Here is a 23994-nt window from a genome sequence, read left to right on the forward strand (position 1 = left end):
ATGCAGCTCTCTGGCCTGCAGCATGCCCCCCATCCCTTTAATGTCCCCCTGCCACTCTCTGGCCTGCAGCATGCCCCTCCCATCCCTTTAATGTCCCCCTGCCACTCTCTGGCCTGCAGCATGCCCCTCCCATCCCTTTAACAGCCCCTGCCAGGACCCTGCCCTGAGCCTATTCCTACAAACTGCTCCAGCAAAGCCACCTAAAGGTGCCTGGCCCAAGGCACTGCTCCTCTGTGCCTCTCCTCCCTGCTGCTCATCTCTCATTCCCTCACAGCCTTCCTCCTACAGGCAGCACTGACCTCACCTTCTCATCCTCTCCAGCTGAGGGCTTGCTGGGTCTGTCCTGGAGACCCTGCACAGTCACTGTGGGACAAGCCAGCTGTATCAGGCATTCCCTTTTGTCTGGGGTGATAAGGAAGCTCCCAGGGAATGGAGGCCTTGGGCTCAAGACCTCCTGCCTAATGCCAGACATTTGCCTGGCAAAGTGACCTGCTAGAAATGGGCCTGGGGCTCACTGGGCAGAGGTGCTGCACCCCCTCCCAGGCAGGAGCTGGCACCCCACTGCAGGGGCTTGGCACAGCCCTGCAGCTGCAGGGCCAGGATGGCTCATCTGTCCCTGGAGCGCAGCCAAGAGCTGCCTGTGCCCAGCTGGCTCTGCCCATCACTGCCATCCCTGCCCTTGCTGCCCATGTCCCTTTCAGACTGGGATTAGAAGCCTTCTGAAGCAGCCAGGTGGATGGGGCTATTTATATTTCTGGTGTTCCCTGGTCCCTCTCCTCAGCCTATATCCCCTGAAGGGCAAAGAGCATCCCTGCTTGGGATCTCCAGGGAATCACCCTCAGAAAGGCACAAACGTCTCTCTGAGACCAAACTGGGAGTGGGTCTCCACTGGGGAATGCTGTAGTGCTGTGAGCACACCTTTCTCCCAGGGTCCCCATGCCCTGCCAAATGGAAAATCCTCTCCTTTTACAAAGCCAGGGCCAGAGCCCAAGACAGAAGCATTGCTCACTCAGTTACCATGTCCAAAAGCAGTGAGCATGTTGCGTGTCCCCAGGTGACTGTCACCCACACAATGCCAGTTTCTTGTTGGCTCTGAGGGCAGAGATCTTGGCATTGCCTCTGTCTTCAAGGTTTTAACTATGGCAACTCAACACTGCTCACCTCCCACCCTTAGGGGACAAATGCCCCCTGGACTGTCCCCCAAAGCCTGTCCTTGCTAATCCCATGCAAATAAAACTGCCATGGGGATCATTTCAGGTACAGAGGGGCTGAAGAGCCATGCCAGCAGCCAGTGGTGTGGTGGGGTGTCCCCTCAGCTGCAGAGGAAAAGCAGGAAAGCCCACTGCAAGCTACAGCAGCCCTGCAGCTGCTGAGGCTGGTGAGTGTCAGGATCCAGCCTGGAGCAGGATGCAACTGCTGAGGCTGATGTCAGGATCCAGCACTGCAAAAAGTCAATTCCATGCCCTGATTTTCCAGCAGAACAGACTCAGGCTCCAGGGTCTCTCACAAGAAGGGATCTCCCTCTGAAAACCCCTTGCCCAGAATCAAAAGGTGACTTGCTCTTCCTCAGAGCTCCCTTTGAGAAGCCCACAGCAGATGAATGGTGCTTTGGACAGCTTCAAGGGTATTTGCTCACCAGGTCCAGCCAGTGAGCAGCAAGGTTCAAACCTGGGCCAAGGAAGAGGCAGCAGGCAGCCCCCTGCTCCCAGCCACCCTCCCCCAGCCTGGGAGGGACAGAACAGCAAATTCCAGCTTCTCTGGGCAGCCTGTTCCAGGGCCTCACCACCCTCACTGTATTACATTTTTTTCTTATAACTAATCTAAATTTACCCTCTTTCAGTTTAAAACCGTCACCCTCTGTCCTACTGCAACACACCCTGCTATAAAGTTTGTCTCAATCTTTCTTATAAGCCCTCTCCAAGTACTGGAAGGCTGCAATGAGGCCTCAGAGCCTCCTCTTCTCCAGGTGAACACCCCCAGCTCTCCCAGCCTGGCTCCAGAGCAGAGGGGCTCCAGGCTTAGAGCATCTTTGTGGCCTTCTCTGGACCTGCTCCAACAGCTCCAGGTCCTTCCCGTGCTGGGAGCCCAGGGCTGGAGGCAGCTCTGCAGGTGGGGTCTCACCTGAGCGGGGCACAGGGCCAGAATCCCCACCAGTACCTGCATCCCCTTCCTGCTGTGGGGGTGAGCCCAGGCCATGGGTGGCTTTTTGGGCTGCGATCAAGTACAGTACTGGCAATTAAACTTACATGGCTACAATGCAGCAGCCTAAGCCAGGGCAAACTTAGTGCAGCCTCCAAAGACCAGCAGGAAGAAGCTGAAGGATATTTCATCCTGGCAGATTTCACACCAGGTCAGGGACCACACGTCCCTCACTGGTGCAGACCCCACTTCCTGTGCCCAGGCTGGTTTGAGAAGAAATCACCCAGTGCTCCCTCCAGCCCTGGTGCTGCCCAGGCTGCAGGTCAGCACAGGGACTGCACTCACGGCCCAGTCGCCACCCCGTGCCCATGCCATGAGGGCCACACTGCACAGCCTGCACGTGCCATGGACAGACACAGCTCTGCTGGCTTCACTGAAGCCCTGGCCAGCTTCTGGCAGCTGGGGACCCACACTCTGTGCCACTGCCACCCACTGTCCCCTCCTCACCCCAGAACTCAGGGCTGGCTCCCCACTGAGGGATGCTTAGGGCAGGGCACAGGGCTGTCTGGCACAGCTGGCATTGGGGGTGTGAAGAGCCAAAAAGCCACTAGGAAGAGATACAGGTCTCTGTAACCCTCTGGGCACACAGGAACCCCACCCATGGTGCTGGATGAGCCGTGGGCAGCAGGGTGACAGTGTGCACCACGCTGATGTGACACAACATCACAGACACAGCCCCAGCCTGCTCAGCATCGTCAGCTCCCAGTCCCAGCAGCCACACGGGACTCTGGAACGAGCCCCACTTTATGTCCCTTGATGCCTTAGGTTTTAACTTTTATATTTTTCAAATCCTGTACTGCCCAGTGTGTAACTCTGAAATTTCTTGCAGCCTGTTCACTTCTGCTCTCTCGTGCTGGGTAGACATAACAAAGCCTCTCCGGGCCTGCTCTTCAAGGACACCCAGACCATCCTAGGCCCAAAAAGTATAAACCAAAAGCCTCTAAAGGGGGGGTAAGCTTGTGGAAATAACATCATTAACTGAAGCTTTAATTGGAGAATTAACCCTGCTATGCAAATGAACCAAACCTATAAAAGTGTGAAGAACTCATGACCTGTCGTCCATCTCGGGGTCCATTTTGAGAACGGCCTCTGGCTCCCCAGGGGTACCTTTGAAGGCCTTTCAAATAAATACCTACCTTTATTCCCTTACTCCTGTCTAGTCTCTGTTTTTAGGTGGCCTCTCAAGGCATCACCTGGGGCCCTCTCCCAGGGAGCAGGGGAAGCAGGGTCTGAATGGAGTCTCCCAGCTGGGCAAAGTGGGGCATAGGTGGTGAGGGCACAGCATGACCACAGGTGGAGAGTTACCCCTGCTACATCCACCTGCAACAAGACCTCACAGCCCTCACCCTCCCCATTGACTCCTCCAAACTGTCTCCAGCTCTCTGCCCTTCTCCGTGCCATTTGCTCCTGTGCCATCAGCCCTGCACCTCCCCCTGAGCCTCCCAGTCCCAGCTGGGCCCTGCTCCCCTTCTCCCCTGCAGCTCCAGCCCACCCTAATAGAAACATTTTTTGGAGGTGCAGCAATGGGTTGACCAGGACACAGGCACGTGATGCCAGCACCAGGACATGCAGGACAGAGAGCTGCGCTGCTCAAGTCTTTCTAAGCCCTTTGTAACCATAAAACATCTGTAAAGGTGTTCCCCAGAGGCTTGCAGCAATCATCCTCTGCAAAACAGAGCAGCTCAGAGTCCTTCTCCTATTCCCCGAATGGAGGTGAACGAAACCCTGCAGATGTGGGACAGAGAAGGGGACAGGACAGGTAATGCATGGAAATACATTTACAGCAATCTCACAGGATCCCCTTCCTTTGGAAAACAAGATGAAAGTGAGAGCTGGAGCCAAGGAAGTCTCCCCTGAGTGGTGGGAAACCCTGGCACCCAGCTTGGGAAGGGCACAGTGGAAGGCAGGCGGGGTTTGGGACTGCTGCAGACCACAGCCAGGACGAGACATCAAGAGAAACACTTCTGCTCTCCACAATGGCCTCTGTCACAGCACAGGAAGTACTTGGGATGGGAAGACGTGCAGGAAAGAATTTGGGAGAATTTTTGAATTGTTTGCACAGATTTTTTAGAGCGGGTAGTTGGAGCAGATCATCTCCAGAGGTCACTCCACCCCTAGCTGCTCTGCAATGCTGTGACTTGCCTGCCACATTCTCCAGCCACAGCTCCTCCTTGCCCACAAACAAGAGACACACCAGGGCTGCAGACACAGGAACCAGGAAAGCCATAACCCCCCTACAGCAGCTCTGAGAGCTCAGAGTGGACAGGTCCTACAAGTTGTTCTCCACTGCATCTCCCTCGCTGGCTATCCAGAGCTCCTCACTGCCTCACGTCACACCAGCTGTCCCACAACTGTTCCCACGTCTGTGAGACACCTTGGTGGCGTTCCCGAGGCTTCTCCCTGCACTAGATGTCTTAGGTCTGCTTGGTTTGAAAAGGCTTTGGTGGGTGCTACCAGCTCAGTCACCAAAACCAGACAGATTTGACTGCAGTATGAACAAGGGCTCAGTGGTGCCTGTCAGACCCAGGGCATGGAGAGCCCAGCTGGAAGAACAGAAATCTCAAGAAGCTGCAGCCAACCCAGCCTCCTCCAGGGCTGGGAGCAGAGGGGCAGCAAGGTCCTTTCCAAGGAAGCCTTGCTGTGGAGCTGGGGACCGCAGGGCAAGGAGGCTGTGGTGTTGTGAGTGACACTCAGGATGAGCAGTGAGCTGTGGAGAGTGAGATGAGAGGGGCCCGGCCCATCTGCCTACCCAAAACCCCAGGGTGACCACAGAGGTGGCCAAGCCACAAGCTGGGCAGGGTGCCAGCCCTTGCCAGTGGCCCCAGGCCAGAGTGAGGGGAAGGAGGGAGGCAGGGGTGGCTCACACAGCTGCATGTGCACCCCTCCAGGTGCCAGCAGCAGAGCAGCAGCAGTTTCTGCAGCTCAGGCATCGAGTCTGTGCGTGCAGACATGCGGGGTGTTGCCTGTTGTCACAGCTGCTGGAAGGCTCCAGGAGATCCAGGGTGACCCCAAGCTCTAGGAAAGCCACATGCAATCACGACTCTCCAGCAGCAAGGAACCCATGCCAACCTCCAGGCACAGGCCCCAACAGCTCCTCAAAACCAGCAATGGGCCAGCAAACTGTGCTCAGAGACTGTGGGACACGAGCCAGCTGCCCAAATGCAGCTGTTCCTGTGTTCCTGGAGATGCCCATGACACAGCCCTGGGGTGACAGACATCATGCAGGACTCACAAGTAACTACAGCTCTCCAGAGCAGATGAAAAGCTGGGACTCCTGCAACTGCATCAGACGCCCATCTTCCTGTCACCGAGTTGCACCTGAGGCTATGTTCAGGCTTTAAAAGCACTGAATTCCCTGACCCCAGGGCTGAGATACAGCCCAAAATGGTGGGATTTTCAGCATCAAACATTCATTCTGCCTGAACAGCACCTAAAGCCATCACGTGTGACACAGCAGCGTGCCTGCACAGAGGCCACTACCTGTGCTGCTTGAATTGTCTTCTTGACAGTCCGAGCTCCAGCTCTGTCCCCCACTCCCTGGGCCCCATGTCCTACCTGGTTCTCCTACAAAGCCCACAGGACTCAGGACAGCTGCTTTTTGGTGGTCTGAAAGGCTGGCCTCCCTCCAAGCAGCCACCCTTGAATCCCACTGGCGGGGAAACACTTTGAAGAGAGCTGGCTTTAAATTGACAGAGAGTAGATTTAAATATTAGGAAAAAATTCTCCCCTGTGAGGGTGGGGAGGCCCTGGCACAGAGCAGCTGGGGCTGCCCCATCCCTGGAAGTGTCCAAGGCCAGGCTGGACGGGGCTTGGAGCAACCTGGGATAGTGGGAGGTGTCCCTGCCATGGCAGAGGGTGGAATGAGCCTCCTGGCCCAAACCATACAACAATTCTATGATCCTATGAAAACCAGATATTTCAGTGTGTGCAGTGTGTCAAACACCACCCACTGGAACTGCAGGAATGGCTCAACTGCCCTGGGAGATGAACTGTACTCTAAATTCAGCTTTATTTCTTCTCTGCTCATAAACAGAGGTCAGGCAGCCAGGTCACACAGAGCCACCTGTATTTTCTTGGGGGAATCCCTGTGAATAACCTGCCTTGCTAAACACACTCTGAAGCTGCTTGCTCCTGGAGTAAGGTGTCCGGTGAAAAACAGTGGGATTTGAAACTCTGGAAACTCAAGTAGAAGTCCAAATAAATGCTGTGAATTATTGAACAAGTTGAAAAGTCAAAATCCTTTCATCAGGGTTGAAGAAAATAATTTGATTCCATTAGGAAAAGATAAAAACAGGGTTAAAAAAACCCTTCTGGATCTAAAGAAATCTAATATAGAAAGAATAATAATGAAATGTGCTGAAATTAAACAACTGTGCTTCTTCCAGGACAAAGCAAAATGGATTCTTAGAAAATTTATGGGTTATTTAATTTCACTATTTTCATTTTTATGGTATTGCATTTTTTCACCCCCCAAAAATGAGTGCTGATTAACCAAGCTTTCATGAGCCTAATTCTAAACCCAATGTAAACTCTGACTGCAACTCTTCCCTGGCTGGTCCTGCAAACACAGAGTGGGGCTGCTCTCCAGGTGTTCCAACCTTGCAGGGAGGCAGTGGCAGCAGAGGTCTCCTAGGAATCCTCTCCTCCTGAGACTCTCCTTGCTGGAGAGCTTTGAAGCAGAGTGGCTGTCACTGCTCTGAGGGCCTGGGCTGCAGGAGGCTCCCTGGATGAGAGGGAACCTCACTCCTGCCTCCACAAACAACGTGGGGCAACGTCCTCACTGCCCTGACTCAGTTTCCCCTCATACATTTTGCCTTCTCAATAATTTCAACGTCTTTTTATAAACTCAACCCTCTCCAGAGAGGATTGGGTAATGAAGAGAGCCAGAAAAGGGACAGGGAGAGATGAAATGCATCACAGCACCTCTCTGCTGCAGGAAAATGCCTCAGCGAGCCTTTCCTCACTACCTGCAGGATGCCCCAGGCGATGGGTCCCTGGCTTAATTCTCAGCTGGGTTTGCTCCTGCAAAGCCACCAGAACGTGGTGACAAAGGGACAGCCAGCAGGGATGAAAGAACAGCAGCCTGGGGCTGCCTCTGGCTCTTGATACCACGGGCTGTTGGCATGGCAACAGGCTGAAAAATCGCCCAGCAGAGTACAGCATAAGTCATCTAATGTACAATAAATAAAACCAGATGGAATTTCATTCATGCATCACTTGGTCCTTGCCCACCTGCCTCTTGCTCATGGAAGAGGTCCTTGGGCAGCTCTGGGAGCCCTGAGAGGCCGCTGCCACTTCATGCCCTTACCCCCACACGCCGCTGGGCTTCCCCCAGCTCTGCCCTCACTGGGCTCAGCCACATCCCGAGCCCCCCCAGAGGGAAGCCCCCATCCCCACTGGCCCTGTGGATGCTGAAAGCTTGATGCAGAGAAATTTTCCAGCTTTCTGCCAGAATCCATGTGGAAGTTTCGCTTTCACACGCACGCTAGCTGGGAACAGTGAGAGGTTTTTGTAAACAATACTTTTATCTTGCCACCTGCAGCTTGTTATGCAGTACTGTTAGGATACTGACTGGAGAAATATTTTGAAATGGGTGTTGTAGGGTTTAATCAATCATCCTGAGAGGTGGATGGTCAAAGGACAATAACCTTATGTCATTCAAGTGAACCAGGTTATAGAAACGAGTTTGGAAATTAATAAATAATCCCATCCCCTTCCTCTGGATCGAAGTATGCCGCTTTTTTCACCATTCCCGGTACAACAGCAACATGTCCCCATCTCCTGCTTCCCATGGTCAGCCTGCCCAGCTTTGCCTCTTTAACCTCTCCCCTGAGGTAACTGCACCTACCAAACCCTGCTATGCTCCCCCAGCCAGGGAAGAATCCAAAACCAGTGTGAGGGGTTGGGGAAGCTGGTCAGACCGGCCAGGAGGCTGAAGGAACACCCCAGGAACTGCCCCTCCGTGGGCATTTACCCTGAGGAGCCCTGAAACCAGCAGGAGAGAGCATTTCATTAAAAGGAGGGATTGAGACGTTTTGATTCAATCACCCTCAGTCTCTCAATGGAAATCAATGTGGATTGAACCACAGCGGGGATCTGAAGAGTAGAAAGGAGTGGTAAACTAAAAATAGTGCAGACTGTTGATTTGGGTCACATCAAAACATCGTATTCCAGGAAAACTGGAGCGACTGAGGAAGAAAATGGAATGATTGGAAAGGAGTAATCTTTCTGCCTAACAGAAACAGGTTTTTTTCCCCTCTTAAATAAAAAGTAGCAAAATTAAAATACAGTTTTGAAAGGAAAGGCCAGAAGAATTTACTCCAAAACACTGAAACAAACCATTTGAGCCTTTCTGGAAGAGAATGTTTCCCTTTGAAAGTGTGATTTTAAAAAATCAGTGGGATTTTTTTATTTTAATTGGCATCAATTCTTCCTTCACATGTACTTCACACACCGACCTGCTGCCTTTGACCTCAGCCCAGAGGTGGTTTCAGCCCCTCTGAAAACCCATTTAGCAGCCACTTCTTCCCATCCCTGCCTGCCTTTGACTGCAGCAGCTTTGGCTGGACCCACACTTGCCTGACTGCACCCCTGGGGCAGCAGATGCCCCCAGAACAGGTATTGCCAGCCTGTACCCGTGTCACACCAAGCGAGCAGCTCTGCAGAGCCCTCGGCCACCCGGGGCCACGGGCAGGGGTCCCAACTGTTCCTTACCAGGCTGGAGTTGGCGATGTTGGTGTCATCTTCAGGCATGGGCAGGTAGATGGCCAGCGCAACACAGTTGGCAAAGATGGTGAGGAGGATGATGATCTCAAAGGGTCTGAGAGGAAGTGTTAAGGAGTGGAGACAGGAAAGCAAAAGCAGGTACCATCCCACCCCTGCCCTGTCCTGTCCTGCTGGGGTGTGGGTGGAGAACCAGCCCCCCACGGGGGCAGAGCACAGAGAGCAGCCAGACCTCAGCCTCAGCACATCCTCAGGTGCTGCAGGGCCTGGACACTCAGTGCGTGGCTGCTGCAGAGGGTCAGCTGTGGCACAGGACAAAGGGACAGGAGAGCTGGTGGCTTCCCCCTCCTCATCCTTCAGTGAACCATCACGAAGGGTCAGGACCCGTTTGCATAATGTAGGCACTGAACCTAAGCACCTGCACTCAGCATCCTCGAGGGAGACCCCTGCTGCTCAGGCCTCACAAGGGCTGTATGGCCCTAGCTGGAAGGTATCCAGGGGCAAACCAGCTCATCCAGGGTCTCCTCTGGCAGAACAGCCCCAGGTGTCCTTCCAGCCTCGGTGCTCCAGGACAGGCAGCGCTCCTGCGACTGTCCCCAGGAGTGCCTGGGGCTGGGAGAGAACAGAGTGCGCAGCCTGGGACTGTACCACCCCCTTTGAGAGAGAAACTCTGCTGTTTGACATCTCAGAAGGAAAGGGGTGACTTACTATTACCCCATGAAGACCCTGGGACAAGCACTTGGTCACTCGCAGGCTCCTGCTGCTGTCACTGCTCTGCTTGGACAAGCTTCAGCTATCACCTTCCTGAAGCCTCCAAAGAGCTCAAACTCTGGCTCCAGGGCATCATTTGCAGCCAGGCTCTCCCTCCAGGGACCCCCACTCTCTGCTTCCCCCAGCACTCTCCCTTGAGGGCTGCCTTGGGCTCTGGTGGCCATACCAGTGTCCAGTCCAGCATCACAGAGCGAGGGGCACCTGGGCAGCATGCCATCCACAATGGCCAGCTGAGCTGGCTGAGTGCTGTCAGCTGTGTCCTGGGCTCATCACAGGCTTTTTCTCCTTTTCTGAACCTTTCTATCCATCAACCTGATGACACGTTAAACACTGAAGTCAGCTGGAAAAGCTGCTCCCCTTTGTGGCCAGGTAATGAACGAGGCAGAGCCCAGGGGTTGGAGGCTTCCCTGCCTGCTTGGACAGAGCAAGACAAGCCCTCCTTGAAGGGTGACCTCGGCTGGAGCTCCTGTAACTGGAATCCACTTGCTGCTTGTGGTTCTTCAAGTCTGGCACAGTTATGAGGTAGAAATGCAGTGGGAATCAAACAAATTGAACCAAAACCCAGACATGAAGTGTGACCAGGTACAGTGTCTCTGCCTCCTGCCACTGACCCAGAGCATCCTCCTCATCTCCTTGTCCTGCAATTTGACTTCTTTCTCTCCAGTGTGCTCCCCCCACACGGCATCCAAGGGTCCCCACATCTCCCTTGCAGCAGGAATTAGGCCTTTGCCTCTTGCAGCTCTGTGGCCCTCCAGGGTCCCCAGACTCCTCACCCATCTGCCTTAAGTTCTCCTGGCTGCAAAATGACCTGAAATACCAGAGTGGCGTCACAAAGTGAGACACATCCCAACAACCACCAAGCTGTTGGACTGGCTGTCATGCACACAACACCCAGTAAGCTGCACAACATTCAGATTTCCTTGTTCTAATGAGCATTGGTTTTTTGAGATGAGAGCAAATTTCAGCATAAAACCCCCTCTGCCTCAAGTCAGCCTGACTTTCACCCACTCTGGGCTGAGTGGAGTGATGGCACCCACCCTTTAACTACTTGAAAAAGACCCTGGCCTGATGCCTTAGGTTTTAACCTTTATATTTTTCAAATTCTGTACTGCTTGGTGTGTGACTCTGAAGTTTCTTGTAGCCTGTTAATTTCTGCTCTCTCATGCTAGGTAGACATAACAAAGCCTCTCCAGCCCTGCTTTCCTAGGACACCAAGACTGTCCTAGGCCAAAAGTATAAACCAAAGAGCCTCAAAAGGGGGGTAAGCTGAGGGGAAAACTGAAGCTTTCATTGGAGAATTAACCCTGCTATGAAAATGAACCAAACCTATAAAAGTGTGAAGAATTTGTGACCTGGGGTCCATCTTGGGATCCATTTTGAGAACAGCTTCAGGCTCCCCAGGGTGTACCTTTGAAGGCCTTTCAAATAAATACCTCTTATTCCCTTACTCCTGTCTAGTCTCTGATTCTAGGAGGCCTCTTAAGGCATCAGTTCTTAGGCAGCACCAGAAAGGACATCTTAAGGCATCAGGCCCACTCCTGTGGCTCAGCTTTGTACCCTGACAGCAGCAGCTACACAGCAGCGATGGGCCCAAGGAGCAGGAATACATACTGCCACACTGAACCCACAGCCCTGGTATCCCCACAGAAGACGGTCACAGCTAATCTCCCCTCGGCAGCCTGCATGTCCCTGCAGACCATAATAACCCACAGGAACTGGAACGACCCGACCCTGTCACGCCTCGCATACCCTGATCCCTGAGTGAGGGCAGCCAGGTGCATCTGGGTATAAATACAGCCAGGGGCTGGAGAAACCTGACTCCCTGGATCACTTGTCCTGCACAGGTCAGAACCACCTGCACATGCCACCTTTCTGCTGGGGCACCCACTTATCCCCACCCTTCTGCCCTTCCAGAGAGCCCTGATGCAGGAAAGACCCCCCCATGTGCTATGCATTTGCTCTGGCATGTGCTGGCCCCGGAGGAAGAACGTGTTTGAGCCTGCTGGAAGATGTAAGTCCTATTTCCAGCTCCTCCCCTGCCACTTGGGTGCACACACGAGTTTCTTCCCTACTCAGTGCCTGTTTAAGACACAGGCACAGCTCCCTTCTGTGTGCCCACAGAACCATCGTTTCTCTTGCCAGAGACACATAAAATGAGAACCCCCCAATTTTGGCTCTGCTCCCACTCCCTGAAGGGCAGAGAGTCCCTTTGCAGTACAGGAAAGAGGCCTCAAACTCAGCACCACCAGAGCTGTGAGCATGACCTCACGCCTGCCAAGGGCTCCCTGGGCTTTGGACAAAGCAGCATCTCTGGGTATGGTTTTGGTATCCCCACAGCAACACATCCAGCCTAAAGTGACCAAGCCACCTCCTAGAGTAAAGCCTGGCCAGGGCTGGGATCATCCTGCCAAGGCCAGGAATACAAAGATAAGAGAATATGAGAAAAGTTGTGGTGGAAGAACTTGATTCCATTCCCCAGTCCATCGTTTTTGCTAGAGCCCAAATGTTTTGCTGAAACCAAAGTGAAATATTTCATCTCCCACTCTCTTCCTTTACATAAAATACAGGTGAACAAAGTGATAGTTCCTGGATGCATGGCAGAAACATGACTTTTTGATATTTCTGAGCTACAGTGCCCCAGTGAAAAGGTCAAAAAGCAACACCCACGCTACAACAGTAAGCCAAAGGCACAAAGAAAGACTATCCCTCTGAACAGTATCACCTACAAAAGCCTTCACCTGTGACAGCAGTACCAGGGAGGGATGAGAAAGGGAGCTGAGAGGACAATCATGTCAGCAAGGATTTGGTGGAGCCCCCCACCAGGGCACAGCACAGCTGTGGGATCAGGCAAATGGTGATACACACAAAGAGCCATCCCAAGTGACCCACCATGGTCTCACTACCCACCCCCAAACCTCTCTCCCAGGGTGTCACCTTGTCCCCAGCCCTCACTCCCCCAGCCTGACCCCACCCCCGCCCCAGGATGGGCACTGTGCCCCCTCCTGACACACCAAACCCCCTCCCCTCTCAACAGCCTGTCCCCCATTTCTCCCCAGCACACAACACGCACAGCACATTCACTCCCACAAGTCCCTTGCCCCCAGGCTGTCCCTGCCTGTCCCTGTCCTACCCCACCAAAGGCCCCGTGGCCTGACCCGCTCCTCAGCCCCAGCTTTCCCCACCAGCCTATTCATGCCCCAGTTTGCACAGCCATTCCCTAGGCCAGGGCTCCCTGAGTGCCTCGCTGCCTTTTACAGGCCTGATGGGACAGTCGGCACGAGCCTGGAACAGGCTGACAGCTCTCGTGCCCCCCAGCACCCGTGCCATGCTCACAGGCACCCACACACTGCCCCCAAGCCCCCGCAGCCAGAGGATACTTCCACTCCACGATGCTGATGCACGCCTTCCGCAGAGGGTTTTCCAGGGTTAAGCAGAACAGAGCCCTGGGTGGACGAGGAGCTATCGGTGGTACCGGCTTCTTGGACTTCTCCTTCTGTTGCCTCTTCTTCACGTCACCCTGGGGAGAAGCAGGCTCCATGGTGTTGCTCCCCTAGATGTCTCTCCCCCTCCTCCCCTGCAGTCGAGCCCCCCTTCCCCAGGTCCCAGCCAGCTGGAGCTCCTCTGGGTCTCTGTCTGCTCCCTGCAGCAGGGGAGGTGGTGGGGGAGTGGGGGCTGGAGCCTGCGCTCGCATGTACAAACACACAAAGCACGAGTTTAAATTTAGATCCCGGCCCGACTCTGGGTGCTGTCCCAGCTCCTGAGGCAGCAGAAGGGCCCCTGCAGCTGTTCCCTCTTTACCAGCACATGGGGAGTCGGGCGAGTGCTTGGCGTGCCACTGGCTGGGCTGGGGGTGGGACAGGCTGCCCGTGCTGGGCACTGTCTCCGAAAGAGAAGCGCCTGTGTCCCAGGTCAGCTCTGTCCCCAGCGTCCCCCCTGCACTGGAAAGCAGCCTGGGGCTACCTGCATTTGCTGAATCACAGCAGGGGGAGATGGAGAAGCCAGCTCCGGCCAGTGTCCCCCCTTCATCCCATCTGCAGTTCTCTGCAAGATTTCACCATCAGCCGGTGCACACTGGTCACCTGAGCCCTGGGCCGTGTGGTACTGGGGGGCTACAGGGTCTTTGAGGCTGGGTCCATTTCACTGGCTGGAGATCCAATCTCAGAGCTCCAGGGAATCCTGGTGAGTCCAAAAAGTGCTCAGGCTTGCTCTTCTGGAGGCACAGAGGAAACCCTTGGCTGGCACCAGTCACTCAACCACTTGCTCAGCCTTACGGAGGTAAGTCCTGCATGCAGGGTATGGAGGATGTCTGGGGATGCAGGAACCCAGCAAGGGGTTGGATTTGTGTCCTGCCAAGCCCTGCTGGCCTTGGGAAAGCCTAACTGGATGAATGGTATGGTAACTCCCGAGCTGAGGTAAGGAGAGAGGCGGGTTATCAGCACCTTCCACAGCAGGGGACTGAGGCACCAGAAGTGTTATTCATGGGGGTTTTCCTGGGGTTTTCTAGACTGTCAGCAAAATAACTGCAGAGATCTAATTGCTTACAGCAATGTCCCACAGCAAATGGCCTCCCTGGTGCACAGATGTTACAGCTGTTGTGACTGACCAGTGAGCCCCACTCCACCTCCTGCACCCCAGGGTGCTGCTCCACCCACGGGACTGTGCTGCCCTGCTCGCAGCTTCGTGGGGTCATTCTGCTGGCGAGGGAAATGCTTGCCAGGAGTGCAGCCGGCTGTGCTGGGGGCCAGAAAGGAGTGATCGGGGAGCCCACGGCAGGGAGAGCAACTCCTGCAGCTGCTCCAGCCAGTGTTGGTGTACTTTGGAGGAAGGTGGCCTCGGTTGTAAAGGGGTTCATAGAATCCCGGAGTAGCTTGGGTTGGAAGGGACTTTGAAGATTATCTCGTCCCACCCCCCTGCCGTGACCAAGGGCACCTTTCACTAGGGTTAAATTAGCAATCTGCCCCCTTCTACACCATTCTGTTGCGTTTTGTGCAAATCAGAGTCCATTTCTGCCGCGGGGTCCAGCCCCGCCTCCGCGTGAGGCAGGTCCCTCTTCTCACTTAGCCGTCATTTGCCCCCTCAACCCTAAGTGGAAGCCAGGAGCCACATTCCCGCTGCTGCCTGTGCAGAAGAACCTGTCCAGGGACCGCAAAGCCGCGGGGCCCATCTAGTGGGGATCTCCGGGAGGAACATCTGCCTGGGACGCCCGGGGACCTCGAGGAGGAGGGGGACGGGGGCTGCGAGCGAGGAGCGGGCAGGGGCTGTGGGAGGGATCCCCGAAGCCCCTCTGGGTTCGCAGACCCCCGGAGCCGCCCCTCGCCCGGCCGGGAGCGGTTCGCACGGGGCACCCCCGGACCCGGCACGGCTCCCGCACACGCTGCAGCGCTCTGCCCGACGGAGCCGCTTCTCACCTGCTGGGCAGCGAGAGACTGCTTCCTCGTGAAACCCCCTCACAGCCCTTCTCCTCTTCCTCGCACACTTCCTGGGCCTGCATGTCCCTCTCCCGCTCCATCACCGCACTGGCACGGCCTTGGGAAGGGTCCCAAAGGGAGCTGGGCCGTGATAGGGGTCTGACTCCCGCAGGTGCCATCTCCTGCCGCCGAGCCGAGCCAAAAACTGCCGTACGCCGCTCTCCGACCCGTTCTGCCGCTCGTCCGGCGCCGCTGCCAGCCACACTCCCTCCCCATCCTCTCCCGGCTCCCTCTCCCCGCCCCGGTCCCGGTCCCTCTGCGGCCCCGCTGCCCGTCCCTCTCCCCGCCCCGCTGCCGTCCCGGCGGTCGGTCCGGAGCTGCTGCGCTGCCGGGCGGTTCCGTGCCCGCACGGCCCCCGACTCGCTCCCGGGAGCGGAGCAGGGCCTCGGGCCGCCTTCGGGTGGGAATTCACGGGGGACAGCGAGTGCTGGTGTTTGCGGGTGGCCGCAAGTGGAGAGACGGGGCGAGATCCAGGGAGAGCTGCCGGGCAGGCGGAGAGGCTGAGCTGGCTTCTGCACACCGCGTGTGCACAGGGATCTGCACGCGTGTGTGCATGGACCTACACGCGTCTGGGGGGGTGTGTGTGTATTCTTCCAGTCAAGGACTGAGGGACTGGTTAGCCAGCGGGGAGCAGCATGAGGCTTTGGTGCTGCTGGTGATGTTCCTGTGAGGGCTCCATCTCTGTGGCCAGACTCACATATGGGTATATCCACACGTGTATGGAGTTGTGTGTGCCCACTGGTGTCACCGGTGAATGGTTTGGGCACTCAAAGGTGATGACAAAAAGTAGATTTTAATACAAAGGTGATGACAAAAAGCATATTTTAATACAAATTTGTGAAAGTGCAACTTAAGGGAGTTCAATTACGATGTTCACCCTGTTACTGACTACATGGCTGAAGTATGCATGGGAAAATCAGACTGGAATCCATTTAGGATGATTTACACGGAGACCGAGGATGCAAAAGAGTCAGGGTGCAAAAGAGTTTTGCAGCACTCAGTCATGGACTGATTTAACAATTAAACAGTCAATAGCACTGGCTACATTTTAACAGTGACTTAATAACAGGCTCACAACAAAAGCACTCATAGCATAATCAATTCACACACATGCAGAGACATGTAACATCTGTGCTGATCCCTGCAGAGGAGTCTGCCAAAAGTTCCCCTCAGGTTCAGGGACATATGTCACATCCCTTAGTGAATCTCAACAGGTGGGGCTTGCACCTTGAGGAGTGTGGTGGGGGGATCAGCCAAGGCCTCCTCAGCCTCCATCTTTCCAAACTTGAGGGTTCATGACTGTATCACAAACTTGAGGGTTCATGAACTCCCATTCCAAGGCAGGTGCTGGTGCAGCCACTGTGGTGGTCCAGGAGAGCTCCAAAGGCTCCGGACCTCAGCTGGTAGGGTCACAAAATGATTGGCTTTAGTCACCCGTAAGTTAGATACGACAGAAGTACACTGGCACAGGTTGCCAAGAGAAGCTGTGGCTGCCCCATCCCTGGAAGTGTTCAAGGTTGGACAGGGCTTGGAGGGTCCTGGTCTAGTGGAAGGTGTCCCTGCCCATGGTGTCGGAAATGATATAACTTTCAAAACTTTTTATGTAACTTTAGTCAGGAGTTTGCTCAGCTTTGCCCAGGGGGAGGGGAATTGCAGTTTCTCTTCAAAAGACTCTGTTCACCCGGCAAGGCCTGATGAGCTTAATATCTACGGGTTGGGAGTAGCCAGAAGATACACATAAATGGACATAAATGACTATTAATGAACTTACCCCCAGTGGTGCAGCCAGAGACATCTGGTCTGGGAAAAGATTGATAAGGGAACCAAAGAATGAAGACCAAACTAGCATTGAAGGCAAAGGGATCAATAACCAATAGGAGATTGAATACTAAGAATTGTGTAATTTACGACCAATGAACAAGAATTTCTTTGTGGTTTTGTATGTATAAATATGTGAAAAGTCTGGTAAAGATGCATGTGTGATGGAATGAATTTCACTGCACAACCCAGGCATGTGTGGATGAAATAATTTCTGTTGCACATCCTGGCCAGAATAAACTAATGCCTAAATATTCTCTTTCCTATCACATCTTTCCTATCAATTCCAAGTTTCCATCCTGGCCATAACCCAAGCTGGGAACAATGGTACCATTCTACTCAAGTGAGAACTCAGGTAAATGATTTACCAAGGCTAAAAGGATAACTGCTTATCCTTTTTTCTCCACCTTGATTGGTCACGGAAGACTCCTGTACAGTCAGAATCATTCCCACCTTTACCATGCTCTGGATACAGTCAGGGACACTTCACTGCCCAACTGGTACAGTCAAGGCGATGCCTTAAGAACCTACAAATGAAACAACACACACTTTCGAGATAATATTAGTATAGGAGGTAATATAAAAGCTGGTCTTTATTGGAGGCCTCCAGGGGCAGTTATGCAAAAATGTCCATAGAAGCCCACCTCCCACGGGGTGAACACAGTTTGTAAGCTTAGCAAATTAGCATAATTGACAAGAATTCCCAATTAGAAGCACAGGTGATAAGGTAATTCCCCCTTCTGGTTCAACCCTTTTGTGGAGCCCCCACCTTGGTACTAGATGTACTTTGTTCATGAAAATGTGTCTTGAAGAGCTGTGTTCAACCTTGGTAGCCAGGGAGAACCAAGATAGGATGGGGGCCCTTGGAATGTGTTTTGTCTTTCTGCCTAAGGAAAGGGCATGGAAAACTACTGGGAAAACCAGCCACTAATACAATAATAGGCTACAAATACATGTGTAAAGAATACCTAGAATATATAAAAGAAAAAGGCAAAAATCAGCACAGCATCCAAGGCTTATGAGCAGCTGCTGAGGTGAAGAGCAGGCCCAAGGAGGAGGGCACAGGGGAGGATGCACCACCAAAACCTGGGCACCTGTGCTCAGCCTTGCTCCTGCTTGGACCTGCAGGTATGGAGCTGCAGCAGGATTCATCAGCCCAAAGCAGGGACATGTTTTCATTTGCTAAGAGTTTACTTCCACACCCCCTGATCTTTTCCTGTTGAGTATGGCCCTTGGAGATGCACGCATGACCTTCAGTATTTACATAGAAAGAAAGCACCCCTTTACCAGGGTTGTACCTACAAGTCAAAACCCCAGATAAGAAGTTGTCACGGAAACTTGGGAAGAAGAAAAAGCCTCCAAGACCAAGACCAAGATGGGCGCCTTGCCATGCCCATCCTGCTGCCTCTCTCCTGCCACGAGGAAGATGCTGAACACAGACGAGCTGCCAGGCCGTCGGCTGCCGCTGGAATTGCTCCGTGAGCTCCTGCCTTACTGGCAAGGATCTGACACCATCTGGTCCCTTTGTCCTTCAAGCCACGTGGCTGCCCCTGCCTGGTGCCATCTTGGGAAGGGCATTTTCGGGCATTTCGGGTCTCTCTTTGTTCCTGTGGGGTTTGTGAGGTTTAGCAATTTTGTATCTAGCAGTTATTCACTGTTATTTTTTGCCTGTTGCTGTTCCGTTTGTTAGTGAACTGTTACTTTTTCACTTATATCCACTCATATTCCATTCCTCAGTGGTGGAAAGGTTGGAATTAAGGTGAGGTTACTCATTTTAGAGTGCCCACCTCTTTAAATTTTCTTAAACCAGAACAACGCCAGCATGTAAAATAGCTCTGCCTTGAGTTACCTGATGAGAGAATGAACTTGTCTGGGTCACAGCAGGCAAAAAAGCCACCACCTGCCCTGGAGCTGGGAAGAGGGGAAGAGGCTGGGTGTCTTGGTTTGAAAGACAGGTGTCAGCCGAGGAAGACAGGAACCTCCCTTGGAATGGAAAATATGACCCCTTTCCCTCCAAATTATTATAACTTTGAAATTACGGGGCTTTCGGGCAAAGCTATGGAAAAGGAATAACAGTTCTTTATTAGTGTATATATGTATAACAAGACAAACAAACAACAGCAGTGGCAGCAACGCCAGACAGAACCAGAACCCGGTGCCAGAACCAGAACCCGGTGCCAGAACCAGAACCCGATGCCGGAACCAGACCCGGTTCCAGACCCAGTGCCGGTTCCAGACCCGGTGCCAGACCCCGGTGCCGGTTCCAGACCCGGTGCCAGACCCAGTACCAGACCCAGAGCCGGTGCCAGATCCTGGTGCCCATTCCAGACCCGGTGCCGGTCCCAGACCCCGGTGCCGGTGCCAGACCCGGTTCCCGTTCCAGACCCGGTGCCGGTCCCAGACCCCGGTGCCGGTTCCAGACCCGGTTCCCGTTCCAGACCCGGTTCCAGACCTGGTGCCCGTTCCAGACCCGGTTCCCGTTCCAGACCCGGTTCCAGACCCAGTGCCGGTGCCAGACCCGGTTCCAGACCCGGTTCCAGACCCGGCGCCGATTCCAGACCCGGTGCCAGACCCGGTGCCGGTTCCAGACGCGGTGCCGGTTCCAGACCCGGTTCCAGACCCGGTTCCAGACGCGGTGCCGGTTCCAGACCCGGTGCCGGTTCCAGACCCGGTGCCAGTTCCAGACCCGGTTCCCGTTCCAGACCCGGTGCCGGTTCCAGACCCGGTTCCAGACGCGGTGCCGGTTCCAGACCCGTTTCCAGACCCGTTTCCAGACCCGGTGCCGGTTCCAGACCCGTTTCCAGACCCGGTTCCCGTTCCAGACCCGTTTCCAGACCCGGTTCCAGACCCGGTTCCCGTTCCAGACCCGGTTCCAGACCTGGTGCCGGTGCCAGACCCGGTCCCCGTTCCAGACCCGGTTCCAGACGCGGTGCCGGTTCCAGACCCGTTTCCAGACCCGTTTCCAGACCCGGTTCCCGTTCCAGACCCGGTTCCAGACCCGGTTCCAGACCCGGTGCCGGTTCCAGACCCGGTTCCAGACCCGGTTCCAGACCCGGTTCCCGTTCCAGACCCGGTTCCAGACCCGGTTCCAGACCCGGTGCCGGTTCCAGACCCGGTGCCGCCTCTCCCGCCGCGGGCCCGTTCCCCTCGCTGCAGTTCCTCTCGCGGCCGCCAGGGGCGCTGGCGGCTCCCGGCCGGGCAGGGCGGGTGCGGTGATTCCCCCGCGCCGGCAGGGGGCGCTGTGGCGCGAGCTCGGCCGCGTCTCCCCTCAGGCGGCGGTGGCGGCTCGGCCGGCGGGAGGGATGGAAAAGCGGCTTCCTTTACAAACCCATGGGGCAGCTGAGCCCGGTGCCCCTCGGGATGGCAGAATGGGCTGTAGCAGGAACCCCGGAGCGGCGGCTGGAACAGCAGAGGCGGCCACACCCGGGGTGACAAACAAAATGCAGCAGAAACTCTGGGGCCGTGCCAGGCGCTGCGGGGGTCAGGCGGACGCGGGGTGCTGGATTAAAGTGTAGCAAAAACCCTGAAGGAACGGCAGAAAACAGCGGGGCTGGGCAGTGGCTTCCGCACGCAGCTGGGAGATGCTCCCTCCGGAGGGGGGGGAAGGGGGTTGGGGTCCCCTTTCCAGTGAGGTCGGGTGTTGGAAAAGGCCCCAGTTCAACAGCTGCTCTTGTGAGCAGAGGCTCACCTACGGTAAGGAGAAGCCGTGAAGGACAAAAACTCCACAGTAACAGCGAATCCTCTGGGCACTAACAGGCCAGCACCAAAACCACACCTGTCCCCACTCTGATCCTGAGAGAGAGAGAGCTGAGCCCAGTACCTGAACCCCCAGGAAAACCTCTCGGTATCTCTTCCCAAGAGAAAACCCCCCAGCTAAGAGACGGTAGCAAACTGCACCCCTTCCCCCTTCCCTGGCCACATTGGCTACATCATCTCTGTCTCTTAAGTAGCTGTTGTTCCCATTTCTCAGGCAAGAAATGGGAGAAAAATTCCATGAGAGAAAGAAAATATGAAGGAAAAATCCTAACCTCCAACACTGGGGAAGAAGGTTTTCTGGAAAGGCTTACTTTGAGCTTTTTTTGGTTGTTTTTTTTTAGATGCAGCCATCTAAACAAACATGCCTTTAATGTTGATTTATACATTCACACAAGACACAAGTTTAAGCATCCCTTTATTGCATAAGCACCAAAGAGGTCACTGCTCCCCTAGCAGCAGCAGAAAGCACATGAAGAAGCAAACGTGGTTTCAGTGTTAGCATCTTTCATTTATGCCCTGTTTCTGAATTCAGCTTTCATTTGGAAGAAGGACTTGTGAGCTCAACAGCAAAACATTTCCCTTTCCCAATCGGCTTTCCAACCCATAGTTTCCTCACAGAGATGCTGCCTGCATTCTAGGCTGTGTTTGATCAGCTTCCTCAAAGAATAAGAAAGGTTGTATTCACCCAGGCCAGATGCCCATACCTTTCAGTGTCCTATCCCTCATACTAGCCAGGAGCAGATGCTCAGATAAATTTAAGGAGCAAGGTCATGTTTCAGCATTGTTTTCTCTCTGTCAGTGAACTGTACTCCCCACCTCCATCAGTGACCGTCCTAGTCATAAGGCAACTCAATTCTGCAGGTCTTACACAGTGTACATTAATTTTTGTCTTTTCTCACTACAGGCACTCCAATAAGAATGGGCAAAAAATGAAGGGGAGGGAGGAGAGGAGGAAGGGAGGGGCAAAGAGAACAGAGAAAGATACAAACAGAGAGAGAAACCCTAAATGTTGCTAAGCCCTGTTAGGCAATAAAATCTTGAGTCAGGATTATGCAAGTGAACAGCTGAAACTCTACCTGTTGCTAAGCCTCGTTTGTATTAAGCCACAAGTTGTTAAGTTCTCTGTTTGCATTGCAGCAGTGTGAAGGCCTCCAGAGTCAGCACTAGCCAGTACTCTCTCTATCTTAATAATATACTGCTTTTAATTCCCCACACCTATCCATTTCCCCGGTCTCCTCTCCAAACGCCGTCATTCTCCACCTCTGGTGATGCTGAGAAGACGACGAGCACCTGTGGAGCAATTTAGCAACCCCTGACATAGGAACTCAGGTTTCTGCCCCGGCAATGGTTTTTCCAGCCGTACCTGGAAAACAAATACATTATGTAATTTGAGGAGTTAGATAATGATTGAATTGGTTATAAAAACAGACTTGGTTAGTCTTAGAGAGTCTTGGGTGAAGACTCTCAAAGATCTCTCTGAAACACATGAATAAATGAAAATTATTACGAGCTCAATCTAAGCGAGCTGGGGGAAGGGGAAGAGAACCAAAAGGAGAGCTCTGGGAGAGGCGGGAAATTTAGGGAATTAGAGCGGGTGCTGTGAGACACGATTCCTATCTTCTCCTTTCAGCTTTAGGAGAAGGACTGTGCTAAACTCCACCAAATACAGCTTCCCATCCCTTGATCCCCCTGCCTCCCTCAGTCAGTAGCACGATTGTCTTTGATCTCCTCTGCCCACTCTTCCCCAGTGTCCACTGCAAATATCCTTACCAGGGACTGAGGCCATGAGCCTCTCGAGCAATCTTCTTGGCACACCGAATATCATCGTCAATGTTATCATTGAGCAATTCTGTAGAGAAGAGAGAAAAGATCAGTACGGAGGAAGAGCAGGGACAGATTGGCAGAAGGAAAGGTGTCCATCAGGAGAAGATCACTGAGAAGATGGATGAATAGAAGGACAGATAGAAATGCCCGGAGCAGCTGCTAGGCAGGTGTCTTTCATGGAATGAACAAAGAAAGGTTCTTTGTTCTGTCCTACCACTTACTTGAGCAACTGATATGGCAGGCATTCTTGGATCCAGCGGTCCTGCCATCATTGCACCAGTACTTGCTGTTGATCTGAAAGATGCCGTAGTCCCTGCTTGGACCATTGTTATTATACGCCTTAGTGTTATAACCACTCTCATGTTCCACCAGGCACATCCCTGCAGGAGGAAGAGAGGAGAACATTAAGGTATACTATGGGTGAATAAGAGGAAAGATATGAAAGGATCTAGGATGAATGAAGTGCTGGAGATCTAATTGAACTGGTGGTATCATAACCTTGAGAACTGGATAGGTAAATTCTTGGAAGAACAAAGCTCTAGATGGGTATTTGTGAACTATAGAAGGGAGCAAGGAAGGGGATGAGGAAGAGAAAAGGTGAAGTCAAAGAAATGGAGGGACAGAATAGTACTGCTGGAAGATGAAAAAGAAGTTGAGAGGGACAAAAGTGGTACAGGCAGAGAGGTGCTGTGGCAGCCTATTATACTCACAGTCAGCAACAGTTGTGCCCTCGAAGCCCTCAAAGCCATTCCGACGTAGGATCCTCACCATCTCACATCTGGAAAATACTTTTCCCTGGGTGCCTGGCAGAGCCAGCCCAAGGAAAATAAGAAGAAAGCCAAGGAAGAGCATTGACTTTCCCATCACGCAGTCCACAGCAAGATGTGCCAAAGGAACTTGAGCTGTCTGTCTGCCAGGACTGCCTGCAGTGCCAGCTTTTTATTCCTGCTCCCAGGAGGAAGATCAGCTGGTTAAGCAAGCATGTCTAGGAAGTCTGGGCGGTCTTTACAGTAACAAGGCAGTAAGGAAGTGGGCCAAACTCCAAAACAAATTCCTGGAGGGTGCCAGTACCTATTTCACTGCTCCTTCAAGGCTGGGCCGTATGTTTTCCACAGATAATCCAGCAATCCTCATATGGTTTATTTCCTCCTCTAGCTCCAAAGCAAGCTCTTTATCCTTTCATGCTAACAATGCTGCCGTACAGCTTTGAAGAAGGAAGGATTGAGGGTGAACAGAGTATTTTTGGGAGGGCGTTGTAGGTGAGGTGTTGAATGGAAGAGCTTCTTTTTTCTTCTCTAGCAGTCATGAGGACATTGCCAGGAGAAATTATTTCATTGGCTTCTTTATGGATTGTTACGCCAACTGACATCACACCTAAGTTGGAGGAAATTGTGCAAAGGCTTCACCTTTGCCGTGAACCCCAGAGAAGAAAGGA

The 23994-nt window shown here is 53.5% G+C and overlaps 2 protein-coding genes across 4 annotated transcripts in view; both read right to left on the minus strand.

Moving 5' to 3' along the window:
* CACNA1S (calcium voltage-gated channel subunit alpha1 S) overlaps window positions 1–15354 on the minus strand; it is a 47863-nt gene extending 32509 nt beyond the window's left edge. For 2 of the 3 annotated variants that reach the window (XM_048328280.1, XM_048328279.1), the window contains exons 1-2: window positions 13071–13369; window positions 8914–9019 (exon numbers count right to left, since the gene is read on the minus strand). In XM_048328280.1, coding sequence (XP_048184237.1) covers window positions 8914–9019; window positions 13071–13231 — 267 coding nt within the window. In that variant the 5' untranslated portion in view covers window positions 13232–13369. Of the gene's footprint in view, window positions 1–8913; window positions 9020–13070; window positions 13370–15101 lie in introns of those variants that run through there. The other variant, XM_048328281.1, reaches the window with a different exon arrangement.
* A 5779-nt stretch (window positions 15355–21133) lies between these two features.
* Window positions 21134–23501, minus strand: LYZ (lysozyme). The gene is made up of 4 exons (XM_048328457.1): window positions 23270–23501; window positions 22781–22939; window positions 22506–22584; window positions 21134–22098 (listed from the first exon to the last, which is right to left on the minus strand). Exons 1-4 carry the CDS (start codon window positions 23421–23423, stop codon window positions 22038–22040), a joined length of 453 nt encoding a protein of 150 aa, XP_048184414.1. The 5' UTR covers window positions 23424–23501; the 3' UTR covers window positions 21134–22037.
* Between the last annotated feature and the right edge of the window lie 493 nt (window positions 23502–23994).

The sequence above is a fragment of the Corvus hawaiiensis genome, chromosome 24 (genome assembly GCF_020740725.1).
Source record: "Corvus hawaiiensis isolate bCorHaw1 chromosome 24, bCorHaw1.pri.cur, whole genome shotgun sequence".
Classification (NCBI taxonomy): domain Eukaryota; kingdom Metazoa; phylum Chordata; class Aves; order Passeriformes; family Corvidae; genus Corvus; species Corvus hawaiiensis.

Excerpts from the sequence above, each read along its gene's own strand:
- LYZ (XM_048328457.1), bottom strand. The coding sequence starts at position 23,423 with ATGGGAAAGTCAATGCTCTTCCTTGGCTTTCTTCTTATTTTCCTTGGG. Across the intron at positions 22,585-22,780 it reads CTGCCATATCAGTTGCTCAA|AATTGCTCAATGATAACATT; the intron begins GTAAGTGGTAGG and ends TCTTCTCTACAG. Across the intron at positions 22,099-22,505 it reads GCTCATGGCCTCAGTCCCTG|GTACGGCTGGAAAAACCATT; the intron begins GTAAGGATATTT and ends TTTGTTTTCCAG.